Source organism: Carcharhinus amblyrhynchos, chromosome 11 (genome assembly GCF_965287045.1).
Source record: "Carcharhinus amblyrhynchos chromosome 11, sCarAmb.v2.hapA, whole genome shotgun sequence".
Lineage (NCBI taxonomy): Eukaryota > Metazoa > Chordata > Chondrichthyes > Carcharhiniformes > Carcharhinidae > Carcharhinus > Carcharhinus amblyrhynchos.
The window spans coordinates 18462161-18478731 of record NC_137334.1 but is presented as its reverse complement, the minus strand read 5'-3'; the positions used below and the strand labels follow the sequence as shown (position 1 = coordinate 18478731).

Here is a 16571-nt window from a genome sequence, read left to right as displayed (position 1 = left end):
TCTTTTCATGAATTTATATTTCTTATTCCTTCGCCCTTTTTAAACAGATGAAATAGACAGGTGAATAGCCACGATCTTTTCCTCAGGGTAAGGGAGTACAAAACTAGAGGGCAGAGGTTTAAGGTGAGAGGGGAAAGATATATAATGAACCCAAGGGGCAAAGTTTGTTTTAATTATTCATTCGTGGAACATGGGTGTCACTGGCTGGCCAGCACTTATTGCCCATCCTTAGTTGCCCTTGAGAAGGTGGTGGTGAGCTGCCGCCTTGAAAGGTTGCAGTCTATGTTCTGTGGGTTGACACAGAGAGTGACATGTATGTGGAATGAGCTGCCAGAAAAAGGTGGTAGAGGTGGGTACAATTACAACATTTAAAAGATATCTGAACAGGTACATGGATGGGAAAGGTTTAGAGGGGTATGGGCCCAACGCAAGCAAATGGGATTAGTTCAATTTCGGAAACCTGGTCAGCAGGGAAAAGTTAGGCTGAAGGGCCTGTTCCCATGCTGTACATCTCTATGACTCTACGAAAGGCAGAGGTTAACATGCACAGATCCACCACATCCATACAGAAATCAACACTCCAGTCCTCTAACACAAATCGAACCAAAAGGTTAACAAGCTTTCAGAACTGAGGTGAGGGGAAATGTCTTCACCCAGAGGGTGGTGAATGTGTGGAATTCACTACCACAGAAAGTAGTTGTCTGATTTCAAGACTCAGAAAGAATGTTCCCGTTGGTGGGGGAGTCAAAAAACTAGAGGACAAAGTTTTAAGGTGAGGGGGGGGAGATTTAAAATGGACCTGAGGGCAACTTTATTTCTCATTATTCATTTGTGGGACATGGATATCGTAAAAATGAATGGTGGAGCAGGGTTGAAGAGCCGAATGGCCTACTCCTGCTTCCAGGTCCTAAACGCTTGAGGAGTTCATCCCAATGCATCCAGCTGGGAAGACAATTGTGTTTCAATGGGTACTCTACAATGAGACAGGCAGTAAGTGGAAGACACAAAATCTACCAGCATTTAGCCAAAGGGAAAGTGCCCAGTTCAAACAGTGATTGATGCTAACTCAATGCTTCAGTGCATAATTGCAGCATGGGCTGAAAATCTGTACCACCAGATGTGGCAGATTTGAGCACTGACCTGTGCTGAGCTGGTTAATCTCAGCACTACTGGGGATCTTAAAAACCCTCAGGCTCAGGAAGCCAAAAAAACATCGATTCAAGATTGAAACACGGTTATTTTGCAACACCAGCTGGGGTCTGCATTGGTGTGGGCATCGCCTTGGGCGCTATAGCCTAAATTTACTGTCTTAGCTGACCAAATAGAACCAGGTGCTGTGGACAACCAGTAACTACAGCCACAAAGAGAAAAAAAGCTGAAAGCTATAAATTTTAAATAAAGTTTTTGTAATTTTGAACATGTACCAATGCCCAAGCTTAGAATTGGTCAAGACTTCAGGGTTCAGACGCAAAGCTTCTTAAAATGCCTCGAATAGATGTAGAAAATAGTGAAGGTGGCCAACAGAATGCTGGTCTTCAGGTCTAAAGGGTTGGAGTATAGGGATGTAGACGTTATGCTGCAGTTTCATCTCAAAGGACAAGGGCAGCAAATATATGGGAACACTACCACTTGCAAGTTCCCTCCAAGCCGCTCACAGTCCTGACTTGGAAATATATCACCATTCCTTGGCAGTCGCTGGATCAAAATCCTGGAATTCCTTCCCTAACGGCATTGTGGGTCAACCCACAGCACATGGACGGCGGCGATTCAAGAAGGCAGCTCACCACCACCGTCTCAAGGTCAACTAGGGATAGACAATAAATGCTGGCCAGCCAGTGACGCCCATTTCCCACAAATGAATAAAAAAAGTTGTACAAAACCCTAGTTAGATGCCACTTAGAGAATTGTGAGCAGGTATGGACATCACACCTTAGCAATAACGTTTTGGAGCTGGAGGGAGTTTGACGCAGGTTTACAAGAATGATACCTGGATTTCAGAGGTTAAGCTGTAAGGGAAGATTAGACAAATTAGGCCTTTATTCTTGTAAATTTTGAAGGTTGAGGAGAATCTGATAAAGTCCACAAAATATTTACAAGGAAGGACAGGGTGGATAGGAATAAATTGTTTCCACTAGTTGAATGCTCTAGAAGCAAGGGCCATAATCTAAAAATTAAGGCCAAACCATTCAGGAGAGATGTTAGAAAACACTCCTAGATGCAGAGAGTGTGTTCGGACTCTCTTCCTCAAATGCGATGGATGCTGGATCAATTGTTAGGTTTAAGTCCGAGATGGACACATTTTTATTGAGCAGGTGTAAGAAGGGATGTGGGCCGAGGGCAGCTACATGGGGTTAGGCCACAGATCAGCCCTGATCGTACTTAATGGGGTGGGCTCTTGAGGGGCTGGATGGCCTGTTCCTGTTCTTATTGTTCATCAATTCAACTTCTAAGATTATCATAAGCCATCTCCTTTTTAATTTAAATATGCAGGAGGAAGGGGGTGGGGGGTAAGAAAGCATTTTTGGACAGCTAAATGAAGAACAGAAACTCATCATTTGCTAAGGAATTAATAAATTTTTATCTGGCATTTGAAGGGCTAACACCAGGACCTAGTACAATCATAGAATCCTTACAGTGCAGAAGGAAGTTATTCAGCCCATTGAGCCTGCATCAACCACAATCCCACCCAGGCCCTCGCCTCATAACCACATGCATTTACTCAGCTAATCGCCGAGACTCACGGGCAATTTAGCATGACCAATCCATCGAACCCCCCACATCTTTGGACTGTGGGAGGAAACCAGAGCACCTGGAGGAAACCCACGCAGACACGGGAAGAATGTGCAAACTCCCCTCAGACAGTGACCGAAGGCCAGAATTGAACCTGGGTCCCTGGCACTGAGGCAGCAGTGCTAACCACTGTGCCACCATGCCGTGTGTGTGTTATTTGGAGAGTTAAACAACTTCAAACTCCAAGCCTAGTGACAGAACATGCAAGTGCAGCAATGCAAAAAAAGAAAGCTCTTCAACAGAAGACTCGGAATGAAAAAGGATCTTGATTCTCAACAAACACATCCTGACTGGATACCAGATATCCGACGGTGGGTTACACTTACCTGGCTGCTTCTGCCTGGGCTTGGGAAGGTTGGTGACACAGGTGTGGGGGCACATTAAGACATTGCATGGGTGCAACATGCCCTCCAGAAAGCGCTGTTTGGTTTCAGAGAGATGGATGCCTCCTAAAGGCGTCTTGGGGAGTGTGTTAGCGGGTACCAGGGCCAGGCAGTACACTCCTACCTGATGAATACTGTCAATGGCCTGGAAGAGAGCAGAAGGCGATTACCATGCTTTTAATCTGAAGAATCAAACATGCCAGAGCCTGTGATCTCCTCTCACGCTATCTCCAAAGAAAGGATCAATCGTCACTGACTGTTCTGCGGCCCTGCCGAGGCTGCGTAGTTATATCATGGATTTGGTAGCAAACTTCAATCATTTTTAAAAATGGGCAAAATTTGTCTTAAAGCATGGCTCCCAAAAGTAACATGACTTTATACAATCCCTACATGCAAGAGGAGGCCACCCTATGCTTGATCAAGCATACACCTTGGCGCACTCTCTCATGTTAAGTTGTCCCTTGGTGACGGGGGATTAGCAGGGTAAATACGTGGGGGTGCAGGGTTGGGGCCTCACAGAAGAATCATAGAATGTCTACAGTGCAGAAGGGGGCCATTCGGCCCACTGTGTTTGTACTGATCACAATCCCACTCAGGTCCCATCCCTGTAACCCCATATATTCACCCTGCTAATCCCCTGATACTGGGGCAATTTAGCATGAACAATCCACCTTATCTGAACATCTTTGGACACTGAGGGGCAATTTAGCATGGCCAATTCACCTTACCTATACAGCTTTGGACTGTGGGAGGAAACCGGAGCAAACCCACATAAACACAGGGAGAACATGCAAACTCCACACAGACAGTGACCTGAGTCTGGAATTGAACCCGGGTCCCTGGTGCTGAGAGGCAGCAGTGCTAACCGCTGTGCCACCGTGCATTCTAACTACTGTCAGTCAGACTGTCCTTACCGCAAGAAGGATCACCTTGCCATTTTGGTGTGGCAGTTTTGAGACTCGTCTCCCAGCTGACCGCTCTCAGTTACATGGGAAAGCTGGGGCTCCCTGGCACCTGGGGAAGGTGTCCTGAAGGAAAACACCCAAGTCACTAAAAAGGAAACCAGGCGATCCTCTAGGCTGGCACTGGCAGAACCCAGGAAGAAAAGCGACCCTCAATCACTTCCCAAAAGTGCTAACCTGTTGAAACACACCAGTATAGGTAACCTCTGACAGTCGACAACAGAAGCCATCGCAGCTGCTGAATCAGAATCCCAGGTTTCAAATCCTTCACTTTGGAATGAAGGAACTCAAAGCAAGAAGCCCGCAATGATATTTCACAGAGACTTGATTTGAAATCTCATTTTGAAGTATCTTTTTCCTTCACATTTTAATCCTTGGAATTTTTTTTAAGTTAATAACTTTTGCAGTGCCCTATTTGTTAAATCTCACAACATGTTACAAAGAAATGAATGTGGTTTGCACACGTAGGTTCACTGCACAAAGTACAAACAGCAATCTGTGGCAACAATCTAATGACATCAAATCATCTGATCAGATTTTAAAGCAAACTGCAACCCTTTTAAATATAACCTCTATCCAAATATCCTTTAGCAGTTGTCTTTGCATTAAACCAACCACAATCTTGTTTCAGTCTAAAGTTATAGTCTCTTTGGGTTATTTTTCATTGAATCATTCACAAATTAAAAGGCGGCGACATGCAAACAAGACCGCTTTAAGGAAACTTCTTTCACACGACAGTGGATAATGTCCCCAAGCTGAATAAATATAATGGGTGAAATACTTCAAAGTTCTGTGAGATTACACCAAGACACTGCTGTTGGTGATATTAATGAACAAAAACATACACTTGTATGACATTCTAGTGTACAACCCCAATAAAATTTGCTTATTATTTCCACTTTAAAAGGAAACAAGAACCAGAGGGCACAGCCTCAAAATAAGGGGGAGTCAATTTAGAACAGAGTTGAGGAGGAACTTCTTCTCCCAGAGGGTAGTGAATCTTTGGAACTCTCTGCCCATTGAAGCGGTGGAAGCTACCTCGTTAAATGTGTTTAAGTTACAGGTAGATAGATTTCTGATCAATAAGGAAATTATGGGCTATGGGAAGCAGGCGGGTAAGTGGAACTGAACCACTATCGGATCAGCCATGATCTTATTGAATGACGGGGCAGGCTCGAGGGGCTACTCCTGCTCCTATTTCTTATGTTCTTAATCTATATTAAAACCAAGAACATAATACAAACACGTTAAAGATTTAATAGCTCTAAGAATAACCCCCAGGCGGCAATGAAATTAAAGGCAGGATGCGAACATTGTGCTTCATCAAATTTCTAAATTCAGCATAAATCACATTTTACTTGAGCAACTTGGATCATTTCCCCATCAGCTCACTGAAATGGATACAAGTACGTAATGTTTCTGAGCGACCAATATTGAAACTGCTATTGCAAATATGAGACTTCATAAGGCAATCATGATTTAAACTCTATGAATTTAAGATGGAACACAATGTCCTGGAATGGTGAAATTGTACTAAACTCTGCCTGGAGACAGGCTCACTAAATCTGGCTGGCATGGGGAAAGAGGCTCAGGCTGAAACCTGCAAAAGATCAAGTCACTGTTGACATAAGAGAGGAATAGCTGCTCTTCCCGCACAGATTCTTAGACTCTGGAAAACCAGGAGAGATACCAAAACAGATACCACTGTGCAAAGTGGAGGAAAAGACCATTTGGTATTAACTAGCCGAGTAGACACAGGGGGAACTGATCTTCTGCTTCAAAGACAAGTCTTGACGGGTCTGAGGAGCAGGCCTTGTTGATGGAAGAGTTTAGAGATAGCTCAGAAGCTGGGAAGAACGTGGGACTTAATCTTCAAGGCTATCCATCTGCTTAGAACATTGTGTAAAGTACAAAATTGTATCTTTGGCTGAGTTCATTAGTTAATGGGGAAATACACTCTCTGTTATTTGGTACATGAGGTGGCTATGAAGTAAGGTGTAGTCCATGTCATTTTGGTTTGCTTGCTACAGTAGAAACCTAGAAATGGGAAATCCTGCTGTGTGATTCCATCATTCAGTGAGATATTCTTTATCTTTTTCACAATATCAAAACGTACACAAAATAATGTTGCTTTCAAATGAAATCATAGAATCCCCACAGTATAGAACACAACCATTCAGCCCACTGGGTTGATACCAACTCTGATAAAGTGCCTTATGCATGCCCACCTTCCTGCCCTATCTCCACTAATTCTGCTAACCTATACATCTTGGAACACTGAGGGACAACCCACCTATCCTACACATCTTTGGACACTAAGGGGCAATTTAGCATGGTCAATCCACCTAACCTACACATCTTTGGAGTGTGGAAAATAACTGGAGCACCCGGAGGGAACCCACACAGACACGAGAACATGCAGACTCAACACAGACAGTGACCCAAGCCGGGAATCGAATCCAGGCCCGTCGCTGTGAGGCAGCAGCGCTAACCGCTGTGCCACCATGCGTAAGATAGAAAACCAATGAGCATCTAAAATACTTGCAATGCTGAAAGATCTTGGTAGGATTAAAAGCCCTTTGCAGGTGGCCATGTGCTTCAAGGCCTTTTTCTTAAAATCAGAACAGTCCACTCCCAGAGATAATACTTACCTGCAGGACCCGACTCATCCACTGGAAGCTGTCTTCCTCTGATGCATCTGGTCTCTGTTCCGCCACCAATACAATGCGTTCGTCATGGAGTACATTCACTGAAAATACTGCTATCCTAAAACAGAGAGCAGCAAAATAATCCTTCTGTTTGGGAGTATTTGCACGTTCTACAATTCAGGCAAATTATAGACTCTTCGTGGCTTGAAGTAAACAAGATAAAGCCATCATGATGTGAGGATGGGGGTGGGGGGTGGGGGGCAGACACCAGCATGGCTCCTCCCAGGCTGTCTCTGACAATCAGTTTTAAATTATAGAAACAGGAATGAGGGTTATAACTTCATCAATTTAAGTTAACGTATTTTTATTGGTGTCACAAGTAGGCTTGCATTAACACTGCAGTGAAGTTACTGTGAAAGTCCCTCAATCGCCACACTCCAGCACCTGTTCAGGTACACTGAGGGAGAATTTAGCATGGCCCATTCACCCTAACCAGCACGCCTTTCGGATTGTGGGAGGAAACTGGGGCATCCAGAGGAAACCCACGCAGACACAGGGAGAACCTGCAGACTCCACACAGTCACTCAAGTTGGGAATTGAACCCGGGTCTCTGGCGCTGTAAGGCAGCTGTGGTAACCACTGTGCCACCCTGCCACATGGGGGTGGGGGTGGGGGGGTCTGCTGAATTTGAAAATGAGACAAAACTATTAGATGCACCTTTAACTCCGGGCTAATGAGATCAGTGTCTGGCCATTTACTTACCTTCCTCTGTACACAAACTTCATGGGCTCCACTGCCAATGCTGTTGCCACAACGTCATCTGCATTGTGCCTGCGGCCGCTCACCACCATTAGGCCATCCATCTTGCCAACCACAAAAACGCGATTGCCCTGGCATAAAACAGAACGGAACATCATCAAAATATTAATCCCACTCGGGTATCTGCTGGTCAAAACCAATGCCATTAGTATGTTGGTACCTGTGCCTTACCAGATAAAACAGAAGACGTGATCTGTTGGCACGAGGTTACATCCCTTTAGTTTGGAGAATATCATTTAAACTTTCAACCGAATGGGAGTTTTGAAATTTGAAATAAAGCAGAACAAACTATTTCAAAACGCAAGGTCACCTTCCCACGGTGAAGGTGAAAACAAGACACCCTTGGGGAGTATGAAGAGAGAAGCATTTCCTCTACTTCAGAGACCCACTAAAACTTTTCACTGCCTAAAGAAGAGACATCAAAATGTTGGTCAGTGAAGCAATAGCTGCCACGGATAGACCAACAAAATACCCTGGAAGTACACAATGGGTGAAGTATTTCAGACCAGGTTGCAACCACGGCAAGAGTTAGCAAGAAGGTTTTCAGTGGAGGAAACTGGCTGAAACTAGGGTTCTCTCCCTCCCAGAACAAGTGTATTACCTGGTTCAGAAGTCAACGTTACTGGAAATCTACCTGCAAACTGAGATCTCAGAATAACTGCAATATTTTCTACAACTGAACGCAGCCACAAAACCAGTTCATCCAAATTGGTCACATCATTTAAAATTCTTTGAACTGATAGGTGTTTGATGGCCGGCTTGGATACGATGGGCCGAAGAGCCCCTTTCCCTGCTGAAAATCACTATGACTCTACATCCAAAGACATGTTTAGGGCACTTAACCACATATTACTTTAACATGTTTTTTTTATTGGACTCTAACTTCCCTTATTTATGATAAGCATGCGTGTGAAACGTCATGTTTTTATTCTTTTTTTCCTTGGGTTGAGTAGTGAATACATTTTTGCTTTAGATAACTCAAGAAAACCTTCATACAATTACAGAACACTACACTGCAGAAGAGGCCCTTTGGCCCATCGAGTCTGCACCAACATATGAAATGTCCCGACCCACCCACCTAATGCCACTTGGCCCATAGCCTTGAATGTTATGATGCGAAAAGTATCCACTGAGGTACTTTTTTAAAGGATGTGAGGCATCCTGCCTCCACCCCCACTCCCAGGCAGCGCATTCCAGACCGTCACCACCCTTTGAGTAAAAAGAGTTTTCTTCAAACATTCCCACCCTTCGCTTCTAACATGTGTCCCCTCGTAACTGACCCTTCAACTAAGGGGAACAGCTGCTCCCTATCAATCCTTTCCATGTCTCTCATAATCTTGTACACCCTGATCAGGTCGCCCCTCAGTCTTCTCTGCTCCAGAGAAAACAACCCAAGCCTACCCAACCTCTCTCTGTAACTTAAATGTTCCATCCCAGGCAACATCCTGGTGAATCTCCTCTGCACCCCCTCCAGTGGGTTCACATCCTTCCTATAATGTGGCGACCAGAACTGCACACAGTACTCCAGCTGTGGCCTCACCAAAGTTCTATACAACCTTGTTTCACAATAAAAATTTTATTTGATCGGCTCCTTGTTACTGACAGTTTAAATAGTTAAACACACTTCAGTTCAAAAAAGGCACTTCTTTGTGAAAAAGAAACATCTTCCCAGACCTTCTTGCTATAGTTTAATATAACTGAGTGGCTTGCTAGGCCATTTCGGAGTCATCCACATTGTTGTGGGTCTGGAGCGACATAAAAGCCGGAAGAGATAAAGACAGCTCGTTTCCTTTAGAAAGCCCATGAATGAACCTTTGCAATCTTTATGACAGTCCAATAGTTCCGCAGTTGCCATTACTGATAGCAACCTTTTATTTCAGATTTTGTTTAAAATATGGATTCTGTTATAAGCCACAGCGAGAGAAACTGAGAATACAATGCAAGCACTTCAAAACCAATGTATCCGGTCACTGTAAAACACATAATTTCCTTACCGATCCCAGAAATCCCAGTAAATTTGTCCTGGTGAAGACACGTTCACTGATGGGGACTCCTCCAGCATTCACTGGCACAGCCTAGAAGATGGTAAAGAGCAAGAATTATCCCAACAGCATTCAGAGAGCAGCCAAATAAAAGCAAGTAAGAAGTCTCACAACACCAGGTTAAAGTCCAAAAGGTTTATTTGGGATCATGAGCTTTCAGAGCGCTGCTCCTTCATCAGATGAGAAACATCGTGATTCCAAATTAACCTGTTGGACTTTACCCTGGTGTTGAGAGACTTATCACTGAGCTCACGGCAGTCCAACACCAGCATCTACATATCACAAACAAAACCAAAATACCGTAAATGCTGGAAATTTGAAATAAAAACAGGGAATGCTGGAAAAACTCAGCAGGTCTGACAGCATTTGACGAGAGAAACGGGGTTAACGTTTCAAATCAAAAAGGCCCTTTGTCGGTGGCATTTTCTGGCTTTAATTCAGAAAGCAACAATCAATTTGTAGCGATGTGTCCTAACCTCAAGAAATGAGGTCACAAATATACAAGATTCTCATGTTCTGGCACCGTCTCTCTATTTAGGGCAAGATGGAACAATGAAATAGGTTACATGATCTATTTTGAATTCTGCCCAACATGCTAGGGTGACTTGGTTGTTAAAGGTTAAAGGACACCCTGAATTCTTATTAGAATAGGATTCAAGATAGCCACACCTGTAATCAATGACCTGAGCAGCTGTGCTGACAGTGGATAGATTGGTAATCTCTAAGTCCCAGGGAAGACTTGAGAGATTAACAATTTATCCACTGTTAGAAGTGTAAGCAGTCTACTGAATTCCATGGTAGAATGAAGTTGGAACTCTAGCGGACAGCTATCCTTTCTGCCTGGATAAAAGGCCCATGTGATTCACATTCACACTGAAATGGGCTATGAGAAGGGAAGAGTCCATAGGAAACCACAATAGAATCAGGTTGCAAGTAAATATCAGTGAATACCGAGACAAGAATCTGAGAGATAGAGAGAGCAAAGCTCCATTTTTCATCACACAGGATGTGGGTGGGAGCTTACACTTGGAGACTAACTTTGTGAGGATTGAAAGTAAACTGTAAGATTTGTCCAGCTTTGACTAGAGGGAAGGATCTCCAATTTGTGTCTCATAGTAAACTTGAAACTTCATACATCTCCAATTTCCTTTGCCCCTCCACTGGTGATCCTACCTTCAGGTGAAGGGAAGGGGAAACAAACACTTTGAGTTTGAAAATTTAGAACGACAAGTCTGCTCTTTCCCAGTGGAACGCTCCACTTTAGACATGGACAATGAAGGAATGAGAAGAATGAACTTGCAGCAAAATAAGCCAAGTATTTCAAATACCTCAAATACAGTCTTTGTCATTCCTGGCAACCCATAGTACGATGTCCCGGATGCACGCGAACTCACGCAAATTTCACCGATCTCATCCGTCTTGCAGAGATGTGGGGTACCTTCAAACTTTACAACGCACACCAATGCTGCAGGGACAGACACACAGAGGTAAAGGGCACCAATCGTCAGAAACATCAACAATGGCCTGAACAGGAAGTAAAAGTTTGCCAAAACGTATTGTGGAGATGCTGAACAAAATTTGATGGCAAGTCACATAGAAGGGGGATTGGGGCAACAGCTGAGTCAATGAAGTAGATGTACAGCAGCACTCCAAAGGAGAAAAGAGACGTAGAACGGGTAAGAGATAACAAAATAGCAGTCAATTCCAAAGGTGCCTATTTTTTCTGCTGAAATATCTTTGCTGCTATTAACAGCGCAACCTCAAAATGGTTTGTTAATGTATTTCACACTGCCTTGTAGTACAACGTTTTTTTGTTGTTGCTGACAATAGGTCAGTCAATTCTATAGTTCGAAGTTTATTTATTAGTGTCACAAGGAGGTTTACATTAACACTGCAAAAATTTACTGTGAAAATCCCTTAGTCACCACACTCCAGCGCCTGTTCGGGCACACTGAGGGAGAATTGAGCATGGCCGATGCACCCTAACCAGTATATCTTTTGGACTGGGAGGAAACCAGAGCACCCAGAGGAAACCCACGCAGACACAGGGACAACTCTGCACAAGTAATGCCCAAGCCAGGAATTGAATTCGGGCCCTTGGTGCTACGAGGCAGCAGTGGTAACCACTGTGCCACCATTCTGGATCTAGGAACTGCCGAAGGGTCAACCAGACTCAAAATATTGGCCCTATTCTTTCTCCACAGATGCTGTCAGACCTGCTGAGTATCTCCAGCATTTTCTGTTTCTCTTTCAGATTTCAGCACTCGTACTTTTTTCCTTTATAGAATCATCATAGAATCCCTAGAGTGCAGAAGGAGGTCAATTGGCCCATCAAGTCTGCACTGACCACAATCCCACCCAGGTCCCTTTCCTATAACTCCATGAATTTACCCTAGCTAGTCTGCCTGACACTAAGGGGCAATTCAGCATGGCCAATCCATCTCACTCACACATCTTTGGGCTTTGACAGGAAACTGGAGCACCCAGATGAAACCCACACAGACACGGAGAGAATGTGCACTCCACACAGACAATGACCCAAGCCGGGAATTGAACCCAGGTCCCTGGCATTGTGAGGCCACGGTGCTAACCACTGTGCCACCATCTAAGGGAATGATAAGAGTGCTGGGAGGTGGAGATTGAGTAGGGGCCAGCAATAGTCCTTCACACTGTAATAAAGCAAGAGTAGACAATTTTAAGTATACCTGTTTTGTGAATGTGATATTTGACTGGCTTGTTAAGATGAGAGAAAACATAGGAAAACTACAGCTCCCTGCAGGGAGCATCATCGATATTGATAAACACAATTAACAGAGAGAACTATACCTCCAGGCATAACAGCACCCACATCTTGGACAGTGAGAACAGAGAGCTTTTCTTCCGTGTCCATACGTATAACTCCATAGCTCAAGCCGTTCATGGATAGCACCATCTTCCCTGAATAAGGCCCTCCCAAGTCGCCAGGTCTGAAAGGAAAGGGAACCATTACAGTCACCAGGTTCTCCCCAAGTCTGTATTCAGTCCCTATTATAGAAAGGATATTATTAAACTAGAAAGAGTGCAGAAAGGATTTACTCAGATGCTACCAGGACTTGATGGTTTGAGTTATAAGGAGAAGCTGGGTAGACTGGGACTTGTTTCTCTGGAGCGTAGGTGGCTTAGGGGTGATCTTATAGAGGTTTATAAAATAATAAGGATCATAGATGAGGTAGATAATCAATATCTTTTCTCAAAGGTAGGGGAGTCTAAAACTAGAGGGTATAGGTTTAAGGTGAGAGGGGAGAGATACAAAAGGGTCCAGAGGGGCAATTCTTTCACACAGAGGGTGGTGAGTGTCTGGAACAAGCTGCCAGAGGTAGTAGTAGAGGTGGGTATAATTTTGTCTTTTAAAAAGCATTTAGACAGTTACATGGGTAAGATGGGTGTAGAGGGATATGGGCCAAATGTGGGCAATTGGGACTTGCTTAGTGGTTAAAGAAAAGGGCGGCGTGGACAAGTCAGGCCGAAGGACCTGTTTCATGCTGGAAGCCTCTATGACTAAGTCACGTTTCGCAGAATTACTGATCTCTAATCCTTTGAACGCATCAATGATTGCTAGGGCAGGATTAAGTAATCAGCAGGCAATCTGAATCCAGTGACTGTTCAGTTCGTAGAATCATAGAATCCCTCCACAGCACGAGATCATTCAGCCCACTGAGTCTGCACCGACCACAATCCCACCCAGCCCCTATTCCCGTAGTCCCACATATTTACCCTGCTAATACCCCTGACACAAAGGGACAACTTAGCATAGCCAATCAACCTAACCCACACATCCTTGGACTGTGGGAGGAAACCGGAACACCCGGAGGAAACCTACACAGACACGGGGGGAGCGTGCAAACTCCACACAGACAGTGACCTGAGCAGGGAACTGAACCCAGGTCCCTGGCGCTGTGAGATAGCAGTGCTAACCATTGTGCCACTGTGCTGCTCAGTTGCTAAGAGGAATGCCGCAACTCAGATTAATTTCTCCCCAGTTCCTGTAGTCTTAGATTGAGACAACATTGAATCAAACTTTAAATTGTCTACATCACTCCTCTATACCCGAGATCTCTGGAGGACCAAACAGCAAGTCCATATTGGACTGCAACAGCTATAAACCAACCACTGGCCGCAATGATGTTTCACAAAAGTGAGAATATATGAAATGTATTCAGTTGCAACGCACCCTACTCAAAGACATGAAGAGGCAATGAGACTCTCTGATTCTTGCTACACACAGAGCGTTCCATACCTGCGAATCGCCACGGTCAGAGCTTCTGACGAGCTGGCACATGGGCAGATCACCTCGGGTCGCAAACCACGTGACTGAAACACGTTGACAAACGCATCACAGGAGGATATTGACCCTGCAACAAAATAAAGATGCTAAGTCAGGAAACATTATATTCTGGTGAAGAAAATGCATCAAATGTTCAGTAACCATGGGGATGGCCTCGTGGTATTATCGCTAGACTATTATCCCAGAAGCTCGACTGATGTTCTGGGGGTCCCAGGTTCGAATCCCACCATGGCAGAAGGTGGAATTTGAATCAATAAAAATTATCTGGAATTGAGAATCTACTGATGACTGATTGTTGACTGTCAAAAAAATCCATCTGGTTCACTAATGTCCTTTAGGGAAGGAAATCTGCTGTCTTTACCCAGTCTGGCCTACACGCAATGTGGTTGACTCTCAACTGCCCTCTGAAATGGGTGAATGAGACACTCAGTTCAAGGGTGACTAGGATTGGGTAATAAATGCTGGCCATATTCCATGAATAAATAAAATAAGACAACTCACCATTGGGTCTGCATCGATCAGGGAACCTTGATGATTTAATTCAGATATCTGCTCAATTCACAATACAGTGCCTCAAATCACGTTGTCCAAAAAAAAAATCGGGTTGCCAAAGAGCCAGATATTTTTAGGAATGTGCATCAATTTTAATCGAGTGGAATTAAAAAACATTTACCAAATCAATCTGGCTTGGCACGGCATTGACACATTGTATCACCTGACATGCCATCACCTTCTCCACTTGTGCTCTGGCCTCCCACGCTGTGAGCAACCCTTAACCCACCCAATTGCCTAAACAACCCAACCAGAAATCCAGAAAAATCTGAGATTTGGTATGGCCTCGGTTGTGAGGTTCGTGACATGGTACCTGAATAAAGCTCTATTTTACACCTTCCCGCTATACCCTTACAGGTAACTTTTCAGGTGGTGGTGGGATTGGGGTGGGGGAGTCATGACCTTGGAGGGGAAGCCCCTAGTTGGGACACTTAATGGCCACTTAGTTGCCTTTAAATGGTTTTTTCCCCACCAACCTCAATTTATAGGCTGATGGGTGAATGACAGATCAGATGGAGGTGAGGGTGGGGGAGGTCATTTACACAAAAATGAACAAAGCTACATCTTAGGCAGGAATTGAGGGCAGTGGGGGGAGGGGGGGGTGGTTTCCTCCATCACAAGTCCCATTGATCCCTTCCCTCTGGATCAACCTCCAGATCTCCTTCCCCAGCCCAGCTTACCCCATTACCCCAAAAGCCTCCCCGGCGATTTCAACCTTCCCTCCATGGGATCCTATTATAGAAAGGATATTCTTTAACTAGAAGGAGTGCAGAAAAGATTCATTAAAATGGTATCGGACTTGATGGTTTGAGGCTGGATAGACTGGGACTTTTTTCTCTGGAGCGTAGGAGACTGAAGGGTGATCTTATAGAGGTCTATAAAATAATGAGGGGCACAGATCAGCTGGATAGTCAATATCTTTTCCCAAAGATAGGGGAGCCTAAAACTAGGAAACATAGGTTCAAGGTGAGAGGGGAGAGATACGAAAGAGTCCAGAGGGGCAATTTTTTCACAGAGGGTGGTGAGTGTCTGGAACGAGCTGCCAGAGGCAGTAGAAGCAGATACATTTTTGTCTTTTAAAAATCATTTAGACAGTTACATGGGTAAGATGGGTGTAGAGGGATATGGCAATTGATTAAAAACTGGGCAGCATGGACAAATTGGGCCAAAGGGCCTGTTCCCATGCTGTAAATCTCTACGACCCCTGCCAACTATCTGCCCTCCGCTCCCCACACTTCGTTTCCAGGCATGTTGCTGCAATGCCTCCCCCAGCCACTGCAGCGCTGTGCCTGGAGGGGTTGCAAAGCTGCCAGCTAATTCTGCTGGCTGGCAGTTCTACAAGGCGGCACCTTCGCTCAAGCGAGAACGTAAGGCCTGCCTTCTGCTAATCGACGCTCGCTAGCAGGTGAAATGGCAGCAAAGTTGGCAGCTTTCTCGATCAAGGGGAAGCAATGACAAGAGCCTCGAGTCGCTCCAATATATTATCCAGCAGTCAGTAACAACTAGCTCTGGTAGAGGCTTATAGAATCCCCATAGTGGAGGAGGCCATTCGGCCCATCAAATTTGCACCAATCACAACCCGACCCAGCCCCTATCCTTGTAGCCCCACGTATTTACCCTATTCCCTCTGATACTAAAGAGCAATTTAGCATGGCCAATGCACATAACCCACACGTCTTTGGACTGTGGGAGGAAACCCACGCAGACATGGGGAGAACGTGCAGTCTCCACACAGACAGTGACCCAAACCGAGAATCCGAGCCCAGGTCCCTGGCGCTGTGAGGCAGCAATGTAATCACTGTGCCACCGGTGTAGGGGCAACATGTCTACCTCCTTCTTACACATGAAGTAATGCCATGGATTTGCAGATAAGGTTGATTAGTCAATTGACCTTTAGGGCGGGATTTTCCAGCCATACTCGGCCCAAGACTGGAAAATCCCGCCCAAGGTCAATGGATGTTTGCATGTTTCCATATCCCGCCCACTACGATTCCAGTGGTGGATGGTACAGTAGAAGACCGTCCTTAGTGTCGGGGAATTAGCAGGGTAAG

The 16571-nt window shown here is 44.8% G+C and overlaps 1 protein-coding gene across 1 annotated transcript in view; it reads right to left on the bottom strand.

Annotated features, from left to right (window-relative positions):
* LOC145349945 (disco-interacting protein 2 homolog A-like) overlaps positions 1-16571 on the bottom strand; it is a 254103-nt gene that overhangs the window by 44749 nt on the left and 192783 nt on the right. The window contains exons 17-23 of the mRNA XM_080198649.1: positions 13921-14035; positions 12471-12610; positions 10973-11109; positions 9597-9677; positions 7546-7673; positions 6787-6901; positions 3117-3318 (exon numbers count right to left, since the gene is read on the bottom strand). Of these exons, the coding sequence (XP_080054775.1) occupies positions 3117-3318; positions 6787-6901; positions 7546-7673; positions 9597-9677; positions 10973-11109; positions 12471-12610; positions 13921-14035 (918 nt within the window). The remainder of the gene's footprint in view (positions 1-3116; positions 3319-6786; positions 6902-7545; positions 7674-9596; positions 9678-10972; positions 11110-12470; positions 12611-13920; positions 14036-16571) is intronic.